Source organism: Melospiza melodia, chromosome 11 (assembly GCF_035770615.1).
Source record: "Melospiza melodia melodia isolate bMelMel2 chromosome 11, bMelMel2.pri, whole genome shotgun sequence".
Classification (NCBI taxonomy): Eukaryota; Metazoa; Chordata; class Aves; order Passeriformes; family Passerellidae; genus Melospiza; species Melospiza melodia.
In genome coordinates, this window is record NC_086204.1 from 5,540,762 (window position 1) to 5,554,891 (window position 14,130).

At 39.4% G+C, this 14,130-nt stretch overlaps 1 protein-coding gene across 5 annotated transcripts in view; it reads right to left on the reverse strand.

The window, feature by feature from the left end:
* The window catches only part of RABGAP1L (RAB GTPase activating protein 1 like), a 228,623-nt gene that overhangs the window by 74,017 nt on the left and 140,476 nt on the right, over window positions 1-14,130 (reverse strand). For all 5 annotated transcript variants that reach the window (XM_063165422.1, XM_063165423.1, XM_063165424.1 and 2 more), the window contains one exon: window positions 3,364-3,405. In XM_063165422.1, the coding sequence (XP_063021492.1) occupies window positions 3,364-3,405 (42 nt within the window). The remainder of the gene's footprint in view (window positions 1-3,363; window positions 3,406-14,130) is intronic.

Consider the following 14,130-nt stretch of genomic DNA (forward strand, 5'->3'; position numbering starts at 1 on the left):
CTTCCCTAACAGAAGAGCAATTCTTGCTGAAAGAAAATTAGAATGCTAATTCAATTTTATATAAGCACCAGCTCCACCTCCATGCCACTGTGGAACTGTGCTCTTAGGTGAGTGTTTTTGATTTAGAATCTTACCTTTCTTACCTCAATTTTCTTTGTTTGGCTGCACTATAGAAATACTTTGTCTCATAAAACCTCCTTTACCATTTTTTTAGTGTCTATTACTTCTAAAACAGGCAGCTACAGCATACACATGCAAGAAGAAGTACTATGACTGCCACAAGCAGAATTAAACCCAACTCTTTAACTTAGAAAATAGTTATAAATAAGAGGGGAAAATTACATTATTGAATTTTCTATTGTATTTGCAGGGTCTCCTGATGAAGAAAGAATAATGAATTTCACTTTATGTTCTTAGAAGGTTAATGTATTATTTTATGATATTATATTGTAATAAAGAATGTTATACTAAACTATATTGAGGAATACAGGAAGGATATTTACACAATGCTGAAAAGATAATATTGAAAACTTCCCAAAGTCTTGACACAGCTTGGCCTTGATTGGCCAAAGAGTGACAACAACTCACACCAGAATCCAATGAAACAATCACCTGTGGGTAAACAATCTCCAAACACACTCCACATGAGCAAAACACAGGAGAAGCAAATGAGATAAGAATTGTTTTCCTTTTCTCTGAGGCATCTCAGCTTCTCAGGAGAAAAATCCTGGGCGAAGGCATTTTTCAGAGAATGTCAATGTCACAATTTTCTTCTGGAATATCCAAATAGAAACAGTCAACTGGACAAGCAGCATGTCATGGGGTATATATAAAATGAAGACTGAACACTTGTGGTTCAAAGAAACTGGGCTAATTGCTCAGCAGGAAAAAAATTCCTTGATTGCTGTATGACACCCACGAATTCTTTCCAAAGTTATATTTTCTAAACACTTGTTCTGCTGCTAACCTTGGTTCAACCCTTCCCTCTCACAGCAGCAGGTGGTCCCAAAGCTTTCATAATTAAATTGAACTTGGCTCTCCTTCCCTGAAAACCCTGTCAGCCATCTGCAGCTCTGTCCAAGTTCTCTTCCTTTTCTTCTTTAGCTTTAAGATCCCTGAGTTGGCACCTCTGCCTCTTCCCTGAACCTGTTCCTGCCATGACAGCACCAAACCTGCTGGCTGTGGGCTGGGTTCTTCCTTTTCCTTCCTCATTAGTGTCAGGAAAATTAATCCACAAACATCAGAGGTTTGTGTCCAAAAAGGAGACAGAAGAGTCCTTTTACTTTATTCCAATAAAGGGAGAGGCCATGGGGCATTGTCCTGGGGTCTCTCAAATTTTTGGAGGATGCAGCCTCCTTTTATCCCAATTTCCCAGCCACATTTCCCTTCTCTCTTTCCCCATTGGCTGAGGTACTTGAGAGGTTCAGTCCTCCCAATACACCTGATACCAAAGATTTCCCTCTAATGTACAACCCTCCCTTTTAATTTTTAATTCTTATGGAATTTAAGGGTTTTTCTTCCCCATTACTTCTTTCATCTTTCAATGTCTAATTTCATTTATCAGCAAACCTAAAGTTTATTTGTAAAAACAAATATCTCTTTCCATTCATCAATCAGTGGAATCCTTCCCATTGTTTCTTTTCTCTCCCCGTAGACCCACAGCTTGTTTGTAAAGACAAATCCACTATTCCTCTCACTAGCATGCCATAACCAGATTTCCCATTATTTGTACTGGCCTGGAAAAATGGCATATTAAAAAGCCCCCACAGCTGCAAAAAACCCCCATGAAACAGGAAGGAAAGAGCATGCATTTTCCTTCCTCCTTTTTACAAATTTCAATTTGTGTAGGAGCACTTCCCTGGAAAGATATATGAAACCAATTTCCTGTTTCTAGGAGTCTTCATTACATACAGGCATTCGGGTAGAGAGTCACAACCCCATTTTTCTACATAATTTGTGTAAAACAGGAAAGCACAGGTTATTTTGGATACTTCCTCCCCATAAGGATATGCACTATCTCCTGCCCACACTGCAGTACTTCCCTGAATTCACCTGCCCTCAAGTTGAACTCAGTGATCCTTTGGTCCCTCCCACCTCCGGAGATGCCATGATTTTGGGCAAATATACATGCTTGAAATTTTCAAATTGCTCTGTTCACAGCAGCACATGGATGTATATTCCTGGTGGGGAGCACTTCTGCCATAGGATTTTGTGCCATAGAAGCTGAATCTCTGAGAATTATTCATTGCTGAGTAACTCAATCAGCAGCTGTTTCCTCTTTCTACGAAAATGACAAGGAAATCCCACTGGAGGAGCAGCAGGAGTGCAGTGGTTCCAGTCTGTATCCCCTTTATGGGATGGGTGTGTTAGGAGTGACAGGTTGTTCTACCCTGTCAAATTTCAAATTCCATACCGTGTGCTTACATGTGGGTTGGATTTGAACCAGAGCCAACTCATGGAGGTCAGTGTAAGATAACTCTGAGCTCATCTCACTGCACCCAGTGCTTTACCTACAGGTTTATTTGTTTAGGTAAATATTGTGTCCATACCAAAGGCAGAAGTGTGGTATTTTCTGGGGGCCTGTGGCAGGAAGGAATAAATCTGACTCCATGTTCTTAGAAGGCTAATTTATTATTTTATGATATGATATTATATTAAAGAATACTATACTAAACTATACAAAAGAATAGAAAAAGGATACTTACAGAAGGCTACAAAGAATGATAATGAGTCTCGTGACTCTCTCCAGAGTCCAACACATCCTGACCATGATTGTTCATTAAATCAAAACAATTCATATGAAACCAATCAACCAACCAGCTATTGGACAAACAACCTCCAAACCACATTTTAAAGCAGCAAAACACAGGAGAAGCAAATGAATTAATATTGTTTTCCTTTTTCTCTGAGGCCTCTCAGTTTCCCAGGAGAAGAATCCTGGACAAAGAGGTTTTTTCAGAAAATATGATGGTGACACAGAAGTTCCCCATATTAGAGATTTCTTTTCCTCTCTCAGTATCACAAATACATTCGATACCAGTCAATAATGTTTTATACAAAAGAACCTAGACACAAAACAGATATGCTGTGAAATGAATCTGAATTGTTTTCTTCACAGTTATTACATGAGACATTTAAATCTTTAGACTGTATCCCTTGTTCCACAAGCTTTATGATATTATTAAGTTTAATAAAAGCATATCTATCTAAGTACAATTTTGAAGACCTCTCTATGCAAATGGATATTTCTCCTTCATTCCCTTCTCCAGAGGTCCCACTATTATTGTTCCTTTAGACATGATATTAAGATAATCAGTGTTTTAGTTTAATAAAACAAAATAAATTTTTCAAAAAATTACTTACCTTTAAAAGAGCCAAAGCCACATGGAAGATTATGTTCATACCCTTAAAATAAGAAGAAAGAGACTTCAGTCAGTCCCAGCATACAAACCTCTTTTCATACTTATCATTTTGTGGCATCAAAACTCCATGTCAGTCCCTAGAGAACACTTCCCTTTTCCTGGTACACTTGGAAGTTCCTCACTGAAGCCCCAAGGCAGTTTCCAAACTCCCACTTCTGGGGGAAGATCTCAGCTTTTTGGGGCTTTGGGAACCTTCAGTGAGTGACTCAGGTGCTGTGGATGTGTCAGGCTGTCCCTCTCTCTGTTGCAGCACCTGGCAATGCTGCCTTTCCATGGCCAGTGCAGGACACTGGCATCAGAAAAATGCAATAAGTATTCCAGGTGATAGATTTTTTTGTCAAGTAACAAGCTTAGCCATGATTTATCAGGTAAAATCTTGCATACTCAAACTGTAAAAAAACCCCCAAAATATAACAAACATAACCCCACAAGTACACAAGAGACCTTTTTTTACTGTGTTTAGCCAAAAGTCAAAACTATTTCAAAGCTAAACAAGCTGCTGTCTATATCCAGTAGTTGCTTGCTGGTTTGCAAAAGCTGGAAATACAAATGTAAAAAAATCCATTCAGTGAAAAATACAGGAACAATAGGCATTTATTTGAAGATTAAACAGTCTGCAGCCTACATATGTTGATAATTTAAGATTATAAACAACTTTGTCTTCATCCAAATATGAGAAATACCATATGCAGTTCTTGTTTGCTGTACCATGTACTTCGTGTTCAGACTGTTTTCCTGAATTATTTTTCCAAATCCTCTTGCCTTGTTTAATGGCATGATAAATCTTTTCTAACAATAGCTCCCAGAGCTGGTATCTAGAAACATCTGAACAGATTTGCACACAAGTAATACTGCAATTATATTTTATTGTTGTGGGATAACAACAAGACTTGTGACAAGGAAACGTTCTCCAAGCAATTTCTGCTTCTGCAATTGAATGTGCTTCCAATCCTCTTCCTGAAAACCTGAGACCATGTTTCTATAAAAATTAGCTTTTATGAAAACATGCTGGGACTTTACAGGAGCTTTCTTGGGAATAAATTTTATTTTTAATGTAGATAGTACAGTGCCTTGCAGGGATTGTACCATTAATGAGTCCTGAAAATGCTGCAACATCAGACATAATGAATATTGCAACACTGAATTACTTAGCAATTCACTGCATTATCACTGATAACAAACTGGGTTTTCCCACTAGAGGTCACACTTGCAGCAGGACTGAATCTTGCTTCATCACTAGGAAACCCTTCTTCCAATTGGGATAACAATTATTTCAAGTTGTTTGGCTTTATGTGCTTCCTTTTAATTGAGGAATGTAGAAAAATAGAAGTCCAGTTGTGAATTTCAGTTGTGACATTGATAATACCAGAGCTCCAGCAGTAGTAAAGTAAGCTCATAGAACTTTGAGGTTAATTTCAAATATTAATCTCAAGTCAAAAGTTAATTCCACACAGTCATGCCATTCACAACTTTTACTTTCTAGCAGAGAGGACTGACAAACACACTCTGTAAATGAGAGGAATATCAACAAGCTATCACAAACATTGCACTTTATTCTTAACAAACGGATCAGATTTTGTTGTGATATGAGTAAGACTACTGCATCTAATAGTTGGACTGATGCCTCAGGTTTCAGCTTTTATATTTTTCAGATTCTGTTCTGCTTTAGTGTGTGGGTCTGAGTTTCACATTATAGGATGCTGAGCTCTCTTCACAGAGCAGGGAGACAAAACAATTCCTTCTCTAGCTGGAGACCAAGGACAAATGATCCCAGTCTCAGGCCCAAGAGCACAAACAATGTGGGCTGAAGAGAGAAAAACAAGAAGGATGGGTCTGCATGGGCTAAAGCTGTAATTAAACAATTAACTCCAATGTGCAAATGGAGCAGAACTTATAAAATGAGAGACCCCATGACCAGTTGTCCATTTTGTGAGCATTTTGGTCCATCTTGGGTGCAGCCCTGGCTGGGCTCTTGTGCTGCCCAAGGTGGATCCATGGAGGCCTTTTAATAAATCCCCATTTTATTCTTTAACTCTGTCCAGCCTCTGTTCTAGGTCAGCCTGCACAAGCCATCAGGACTACTGAGGAATTAGTGCTCTGTGTATTTTCTGGCACAACCATAAAGAAATGTACACCAGTTCTCACTCATTTTCTAAACATTTTTTTCTGATCTGCCTGAAACTAATGCTGTTTCTGAATTCAAGTGAATAAACTCTCTCCAGGTACTCCTCTTATACCATTACTCCTCACACGGACAGAAACTGCAGCAGAAATAGGTTTTTACCTGCCTTGAGAACCCCCATCTCCTTCTCAAGCCCCACCAGGCAACCCCACCAGGCAAGGGGCAGCTCACAGACTTGCTCCTGTTACTTGAGGTAACTTGATCAAGGCTCAAGCACCCTAAAATTACAACATGAAAGGACTTAAAATATCTCTATCCAACTATGCTGAGCAGCATTCTGCTACTCTCAGCACCAGAAAAACACCTGCAGCTTCCTCTTCCCTCCAAGGCAGAGGGAAGTCCTGAATCAATGCAGCATTTTCAGCTGAGGCAGCAATTGCTGCAGTTTCCTCCTGCCCACTGGGGACTTGCAGGGCCAGTTCAGCCAACAGCTGGGTGGACTGGAGCTGGATGTTCCAGATTTCAAAGCAGAGAAAAAACTCACCCCATGTTTGAACAACTCACTGGATAACCACTGATCTGCCTGCTGCAGTTATTTGTCCTAATTCATGCAAGACTCTTCTTCCACAGCCAAGTTTAATGATGATGATTATGAAAAAGAAGGCTCAGCTCATTTTGTCACAATCTCTTATTTAAAACCTTACTTAATTTACCACACAGTGATTTATAAGCTTCAGCTTAAGCTTTTTCAGCTATTTTAGAAGAAAGACCAAAAATACCAAAGTGCACCAGACATATAAATCATTGGTAGCAATATCCCTCCAGCAGTTTGATAATGGAAACATGGAAGCCCATACAAATCATCCATGAGGGGAAAGAGAAAGGAGCCCATATGAAATGAGCTTTTGGTAATTACTTTTTAAATCCAAAGGTCATATGCTTAACTAGGCATTTTGAAATAAGTGCTGTATGTCTTGGTGATGGCTTTTATCCCATATCTGGGGTCTGGTTTTTTGGATTTTTTTTGTTGGTTTTTTTTTTTGGTTGGTGTCTTGTTTTGTTTTTTGGTGGGTTTTTTTGCTTTTGTTTTTTGGTGGTTTTTTTTGGTTGGTTGGGGTTTTTTTGGGGGGGGGTTTTGTTTGTTTTGTGTTTTGTTTTGGTTTTTTGTTTTGTTTTGTGTCCAGAACGGTGACTGCCTCTTTCAAACCACAGCACTATAATACCATGCAGATCTCATCTTGAGATTTCAAAGATTTGCATGTCCGAAAGTTGTTCATAATTACCTTAACACCATTTTTAACAAAGAACAGCCAAGAGAAAAATTTTACACTTATAAACAAGAACTTGTAAGAGCACAGGAATGGTGAGGGGCTTGTCATCATGTCCTGTCACAGAATCAAGTGTTATTTAATGACCTTCTGAAGTTTGTGTAGAGGCCTTGAGAACTTTAAGAGAGCTCATGAAACTCAGGAGTTTTGGAGAAGGAACAAAGCCAAGTCAGAGAAATGGAAGGGGAAGGGGAAGTTGTACCATATTTCAGCCCCTTACAGCTCCTACTGACTGCCACACTGACCATCCTCTGCCTTACAGACACACTCCAGAAGAAAGATCATCATTTAGCAGAAGAGCCCTTCATACCAACTGGTACTGGGATGAACACTCACCATCCAGGAAGTCTCCATTTAATTCATAAAGATTGTGCTTCATAGAAACATCTGCTTCTTTGAACTATATGTCAAAAACCCAGTAATTTTCAACCACCACTGGAGGTAATGTTCTCATGGGCAACCAGTGAAACTCTCTCATGAGACTGTAAAAATGAAATTACTCACGTGCACTACAATTCAGACTGGCTGAAAGTAAAGGGAAATGTAAAGATGTTAACTGTAGTCTAATGAGAGGTTTTCCCAGTTCCTAACTCCCTCCAAAGCCAAGATTTCTCCTGCAGATAGAAGCCTCTTTGAGGAGTCCTCCCTTTGAGTCCCTCTGCCCTCCGAAACAAGATGATCTTTGAAAAGGCCTGAAAATTAGGCTGGGAACAAAGAACAAACTGAGACTGGTAAAGATGCTGTTCTGTGGGACCCAGTTTGCATTCAGTGAGGCCTCTGCGACAGAAATGCTGCCTGTGGCTTCCTGCTGAAGGGAGGAGGGACAGATTTATTCATCTGACCCTGCAAATCTGCCAAGAGGCCAGAAAAAAGGAAGTCAAGGGGCAGCAAACCAATATTTGCTATGAGTAAAATTCAACAGCCAAGCACAGAGCTGAGTGAGGATAAACAATTCAGTTGTGTGTATCTGGACAACATTTGCACTGGGGATTACTTCAGAATTTCTCTCCTGTTTTAAAGCTTCTGTTTAGTGAGAAACCTCAAGAAAACAGGCTCTATTCAATATTAGCATCTCTCCAACCCAGAACCCCCAACACACCTTCCTCTGGTTACACAGTAACACCCTTGGCACTATCTATCTTCACCAACAAAAGGAAGTGAATATCTTAAAAAAAAAAGGAAATTTAATTAATCAATGCCCTTATCTGTGTTTTTTCCCCTAGATATGCATGACATGTAAAAGGAAACAGTGAAGGCACTGATTAAATAAAGTTCAGCACCAGGTAAAAAGACAGATACAAGAGTCAAATAATCAACTCCTTAAGGGCTGAGAAGTCTCAGTGACATGACTTGAATCTCTTCCAGCTTTCTAATAACTGAATTTTCTTTTCTTTAAAGGGACACTAGCTATTCAACTGAAGTTAACTTGACATTGCTTCATAATTCCAAAGTCTTTCATAATTATGTGTTCAGTTGCACAGCCTTTCAAGGGAGCTGCAGAGGGTAATTGGGGTTACAGACTCTAAAGGAGAATTCAAATTCTATTTATGTTTTGGATGGGTTCCAGCAAAACAATTACTTGGCAACTCTAATATGTTGAGAACACAGTAAACTTTAGGAATGTCACAAACATCTTTGTTTTGTTGACAAGATGAATATACAGTCTGAAGCTCAAAGTTCCCTTTGTAAGCAGGGCAGCCTTGGAACATGCTCTGCAGGGGCATGCACGTTAATTAACATCTTTTAGGCTGTTTGTGTAGCTTGTACATTTATTCTAGCTCAATGACAAGATGACTCAAGGAAAAAGAAGGTTAAAACTCTTGATCAAATAAGGCACAACACGAATTAGCAAGTTTTGTGTAAACAACAGATACAGCTTTCTTAGTACAGGAAAAGATCAAACAAAAAGCAAATTACAAAGAGATCTCACTACTGATGTGTGAGTACTGTGGAGTTCTCAGACTGGGCTTCCCCCAGTGACTCCATATACATATACAGCTTGAAATTCTGCCACACAGGGAAGGAGAAAACCCAGAAAACTCCCCCTGATCTATGATTCCATGAAAAATACACACAGTTAAAACCAGTTGACTGAACTATTAGGAAAGCAGGTACCAGGGAGATGGCAAAAACAGAGCCAGGGGATTCTGCACTGATTTGTGTCACTTTTCTGTATTTTGCAGCATAAAACAGCACACAATAAATACCAGGCAACCATGAACCTGTATTGGTCTGATTTTACATGAAATTTTGTTTGGTTGGTTGCTTTTAATAGAAATAAATGGAGTTTAGGAGTGAACATTTGCATGTTTTGGGTGGTTTTCATGTAATCTGCTGCTGAGGTGTTGCTATGGCTGAATGAAGGTAGAGGCTGCTGTGAGATTAACATTTTTTTTCCTCTCCACCTTCTGTGACTGTTTGCAAAGAATAAAAATTTACAGCCACAGAATTTGAAGTCTTTTCCACATATCAAACTGCTCCCTTGCATGAGGTATTTCTGCAGTGGTACATTCCTAATTCACCAGCAACTCCTTATGGGCTAGCAGCATCTGTCAACCAAGGCAGACACTAACTCTGCTTTTCTGGTTTGTAAAGCTTTCAATTGCAGGGGGTTTAGGCATTTCTGCCCCTTTTCCAAAACTGAATAATACAGGGAGAAAGAAAGGGGTCTCAATCCATACTGGGCACCAAGGGTGTTATCACACACAAGGAGAGAAGAGGTTTCATCTCTTTATTTAACACAGGTCCTCCAGCTCTGGCATGGAAACAGGGAATGGCTGTTAGGAGAAGGGATTTTCCAGACCCCAGTTTTCATGAGAGCAGACAAGGTGAGGAGTTTAGAACATCTCCTGACAGGGAGCTGTGACTTGTTCCCCCCTACCTATGCTCACACACCACAAATAAAAATCCATGCCCACTCTAAATGAACATCTGCTCCCTGCACTCCCTCTGATCTTCTTCCCAGTGTTACTCCTCATCCTCTCCCTTTCCCTGCCATGACACAGCCCTGGCTCTTGTCTCTCTGAACCCTGACATTGATCTTCCCTTTCCAATGTTGAGTCAAATGCAAAGTTCACATTTTGATTTTACATATTCAGAAAATCCATAACAGCCTCAGATTGCAAAGCAACAGAAAGTGTTTCAGCACAGGCAGACTGCACTACCCTCTTCTTTAAAAACACTTCCCAAATTAGCTCAGCTTCCTGGATTTGCTCATGGAATATCACTCTCTCATTTATGATACTTTCCTTCAGTTATTTTCAAAGTGTTTTTGAAGCTTGCCAAGACTGTTTAGGATATGCTGCTATTCCAGTACAGCAGATGGCACTAGTGTTAAGTAAGCATTATGGAAATTTACTGTATTCCTAGAAAAAACAACTAAGTGAACATCAACTAGCAAGTGGCTAAAATATTTCATGAGCAATGGGGAGAGTAATCCAGAGCCACAGTGTGAACATGGCATTAGATGTGTCCCGCCTCTAAGGCCCAAAGTCGTTCAAACCAGTCACTCATCATTTCCACCCAGCTCTTAGAACATTTCTAAGAAGCAGTCTTAACATCATTCCAATAAACATTTAGGACCACAACATTTATCAACATCACCCAAAAGGTACCTTCTGTTCTCATAAGTTATATCTTGGAGTGCAGACTCTTGGGAGACTGTTTTTCCTTTGCTCATGCTGAGTGTTCATCATCAGCCTTGTGATTTTGGGGATGAACAAGCAGCACCATGACTGGAAGATACATAAATTATGGATGCTCAAAGGAACAGCTGGACATCCTTGAGTTAAGGGTTATGCCAAACCTCTCCTAGAACCTCTCAGATTGCATTCTCTATTAAAACACTCTTCTTGGTCCAAGCCTGAATGATTATAAATTCTGTTAGAACATTTTGTGTCCCCAGTCCTCATGGCAATACAGAACATGGTATTACACACCTCCAGCAGTTCTGCTGTTGACTGAATTTTACATGAAAACACCTTATACTACTTATAACCTTCACTTTGAAAAGAACTTAAAATTGTTTATCACTATAATCAGAATCTTTTTAACACACACATCCAAAAGCTTTAAGAAGTTCCTCATGCAGCACACACACAATCAAATCCTATACCCTTCTTTCTTTGTTTTTATCTTAATTTCTGTTCTAGTGCTGAAAAGCCCCCACAGTGGATTACAGCTGTAGATCATCACATGAATTAGGCTAAAATTACTTTTCCTTTGGATTTAATAACTCATCTAACAACATAAAAGCCAAACATCCGGGTCTAGTAAACCTGAGGTTATCTCCATTGCAGACCTCCCCCTTCTGCAACAAAAATTATCAGGATAGTTGACATGTCAACAGATCCTTGAGTGCAGCAAACCAGCATTGCCACTGGACATCCACATTCAAATTCCAGTCATCCATCTGGAGTCTGAGAAAACCTATTCTCCTTCTTCTAAATTAATTAAAAGCTAATTATAGCAGTCTGGGCAAGAAATCCTTTCCAGTCTCTTTACATGGAACAGCAGTGGCTGATACGGACTTCAGCAAGACTCAGCTCTTCAGCAGGCCTGATGCAAAGGGACTGAGCAAAGGGAAGGACACAGCCTAAATGCCAACATTTATTTGTCTGTATTCCTAAAAGGAACACAAACAGACAGCTCCTGGCCTTTTCCAACTAACATGGACGGCATTGACTTCACTCTGGTAAATACTACTGAAATAACACAGACAGCTCCAGCACAGATCTGTGCCTACTTAGAATTTAAGCCCAGCTTTTAATATGCTGTTACCATAAGACATTTCATTTCTAGCAAGTCTTTTCTTGTGTTTTGTATGATTTCTTAAAATATTCATAACTGGAAGGGTTAACAAATGTAGAAAACACAGCAATACAACTAAGTTTAAAAAGTTCAATTTTTCTTTCCCTATAGATCCACAAAAGATAAACAACTGTGCACAGTCTTCTATTTAATTCCCATTTCGTCTCAGTGCAGATTTACAGAGGAAGTGGGCTTGTTCTTGACTCAATTCCTGAGGAAGTTTAATAAATTGAAATGTTCATCTGTTCTTTCTCAGCTCTGTTGAAGGCATCACAGAAGACTGTGACAGTGACAGATAAAAAATAGCAGGCTGTGATGGTCCCTCCTCCTCGGCCAGCCCTGAGCGCTACCAGACGGCGTCTCCTGGCACATCCATCCCCAGCAAGACACACACAAGACAGAAATCAACTCCTCAGCATCAATACTTGTGATTCTGCTCTGATTTTCAATGTTTCATTAGGAAGGAGTGCTCCCAAGAAGCAAATCTCCACAATGTGGTGCCAGGTTTTAGCTATCAGTAAGTGCTTGTTTAGCAGCACCACGGTGTTCACATTTTACATGATTTTTAAAGACACCTATTAGCCTTCACTGTAACAGACAATTTCTCAAAATCGATTATATAAAGTATTTTAAACAATAATCTGAAAGCAATAGTTGATAAATAAAGGCCAAGGAGTGATGGCATCTTGGCTTTCAATTCCCCCTTCTTGCACTGTGCTCTGTGGTCCTGTGAAAAGCACTTTTCCTTCTTTGCTATTAGCTATTTTAGTAAACATTAAATAATTTCATACCCAAAACTGATAATCAGCTGCATCCCTTTGTATCCAGTCATGATCCAGTCAGAATGGCAGCTTAGTAGTCAAATGACATAGTCAAATTATGTACTATAACACTAAAATAAACAGCTGTCTGTGCCACCCCAGGAAGGGCAGCATGCAGGAGAGGTTTTTGCATATTGCCTAAAAGGAGAGAAGTACTGTCCTTAGGTATTTTATATGCCCCAAAATTGCACACAAAAATAGCCAGATCAACCTAAAATGGAGGTTACCCAGAGTGTTTCAATATTCTCAGCTAATAATGGAGTGACAGCTTGAGCTCTGCACCTCCTTTAGTTTTGGCAGAACTGTATACATCACAAAAGGTTAAAGAAATTTCTTTTTTAAGCAGAAAAAAAATCATGACAATTTTGAAAACGCTTACAGGTTATCTGCCAACTGGTTTGGGTTGTTTTTCTCTTCTAAATGCCTAATGAAGGTCATTTATTTAGTGTTTTTAAAACAAACATTTTCATTTTAAATTGAATAGTTTAAAACACAACATGAAGTGAAATGTCAGCTGTCTGATATTCTGTAGCACAGCCGAGGTGCAGCTGTTGCTCTGAGTGACAAGAGCTTTACCTAGATGAATTGCTATTTCTGAGCATGACTTTAAATAAATAATTTAAAATAGAACAAAAAGAGCAAAACAGAGCAGGCTTGGGTAGTGTTCAATAACATCATGTCATATTGACAGATAAGACTGACAAATCCAAATACAACTCTGCTTTTCATCAACAAAAATGTTCTTCAATGCAAACAGAAATAGCAAAGGGGAAAAGACAAATGAAACAGCTGCAACAGGCAGCTAAAAGGAGCCTTGTAGAAAGATCTCCAGGCTCCAACCCACACAGTTTGCTACAATCGCATTAAAACTTTCACGTGGATCAATAGGTTTGTGTTTTTATTACAAGCAGCTGAGCCTTATAAGATGTACCACAGCAGTGTGGTGGTGTACCTGCCTGAAGCCCAAAATTCTCCTCAAGCTTCTGTCACAGGGAAGAAAAAGAATTCAAAAATGTTTCATTTCTACATGGGGATGGGTGACAGATTCTGCTCGAGAGCTACTCAGGTAATATTCTAAGATCACTGGAAATTGAAGCAATTTGGAGGGTTTATTCACATCTTCAACAGCCTGGTTACAACTTAAAAAAAATAATAATAAAAAAATGTGCTAGAAGACAACAGAATAAAATAACTCAGTCACACAGAAGCTATGGCAAATCCCAAATTTGTGCTAATCAGACTGCTCTGAAGCAATATTTCCTGTGAGAATGATGAGAAGACCTTGACTGTAATGACACTCACTTAGATGGGATTTTAAAAATTCCTCCATAAAACTTAATTCCCATCATAAATTCAGCTCCTTTTTCATAGTTCTGCTTCTGTCCAGGAGTTCCAGCCTCAGCTTGTGCCTCTGTGCAGGCAGGGGAAGGAAATGTGCCTCCCTGGTCAACTGGGAAATTACAGCACTTCCTACAGGTATTTCTCCTCTCTGCATTGAAAGCTGAGTATCTCTAAGGACTGATTTCACTCTTCCAGCCACAATCAAAAGTCAAAAACCCAAGCCAATACTAAAACTCTTGCCTGACATGGAATCACTGGATGGTTGGGGTTGGAAGAGACCTTTAGAG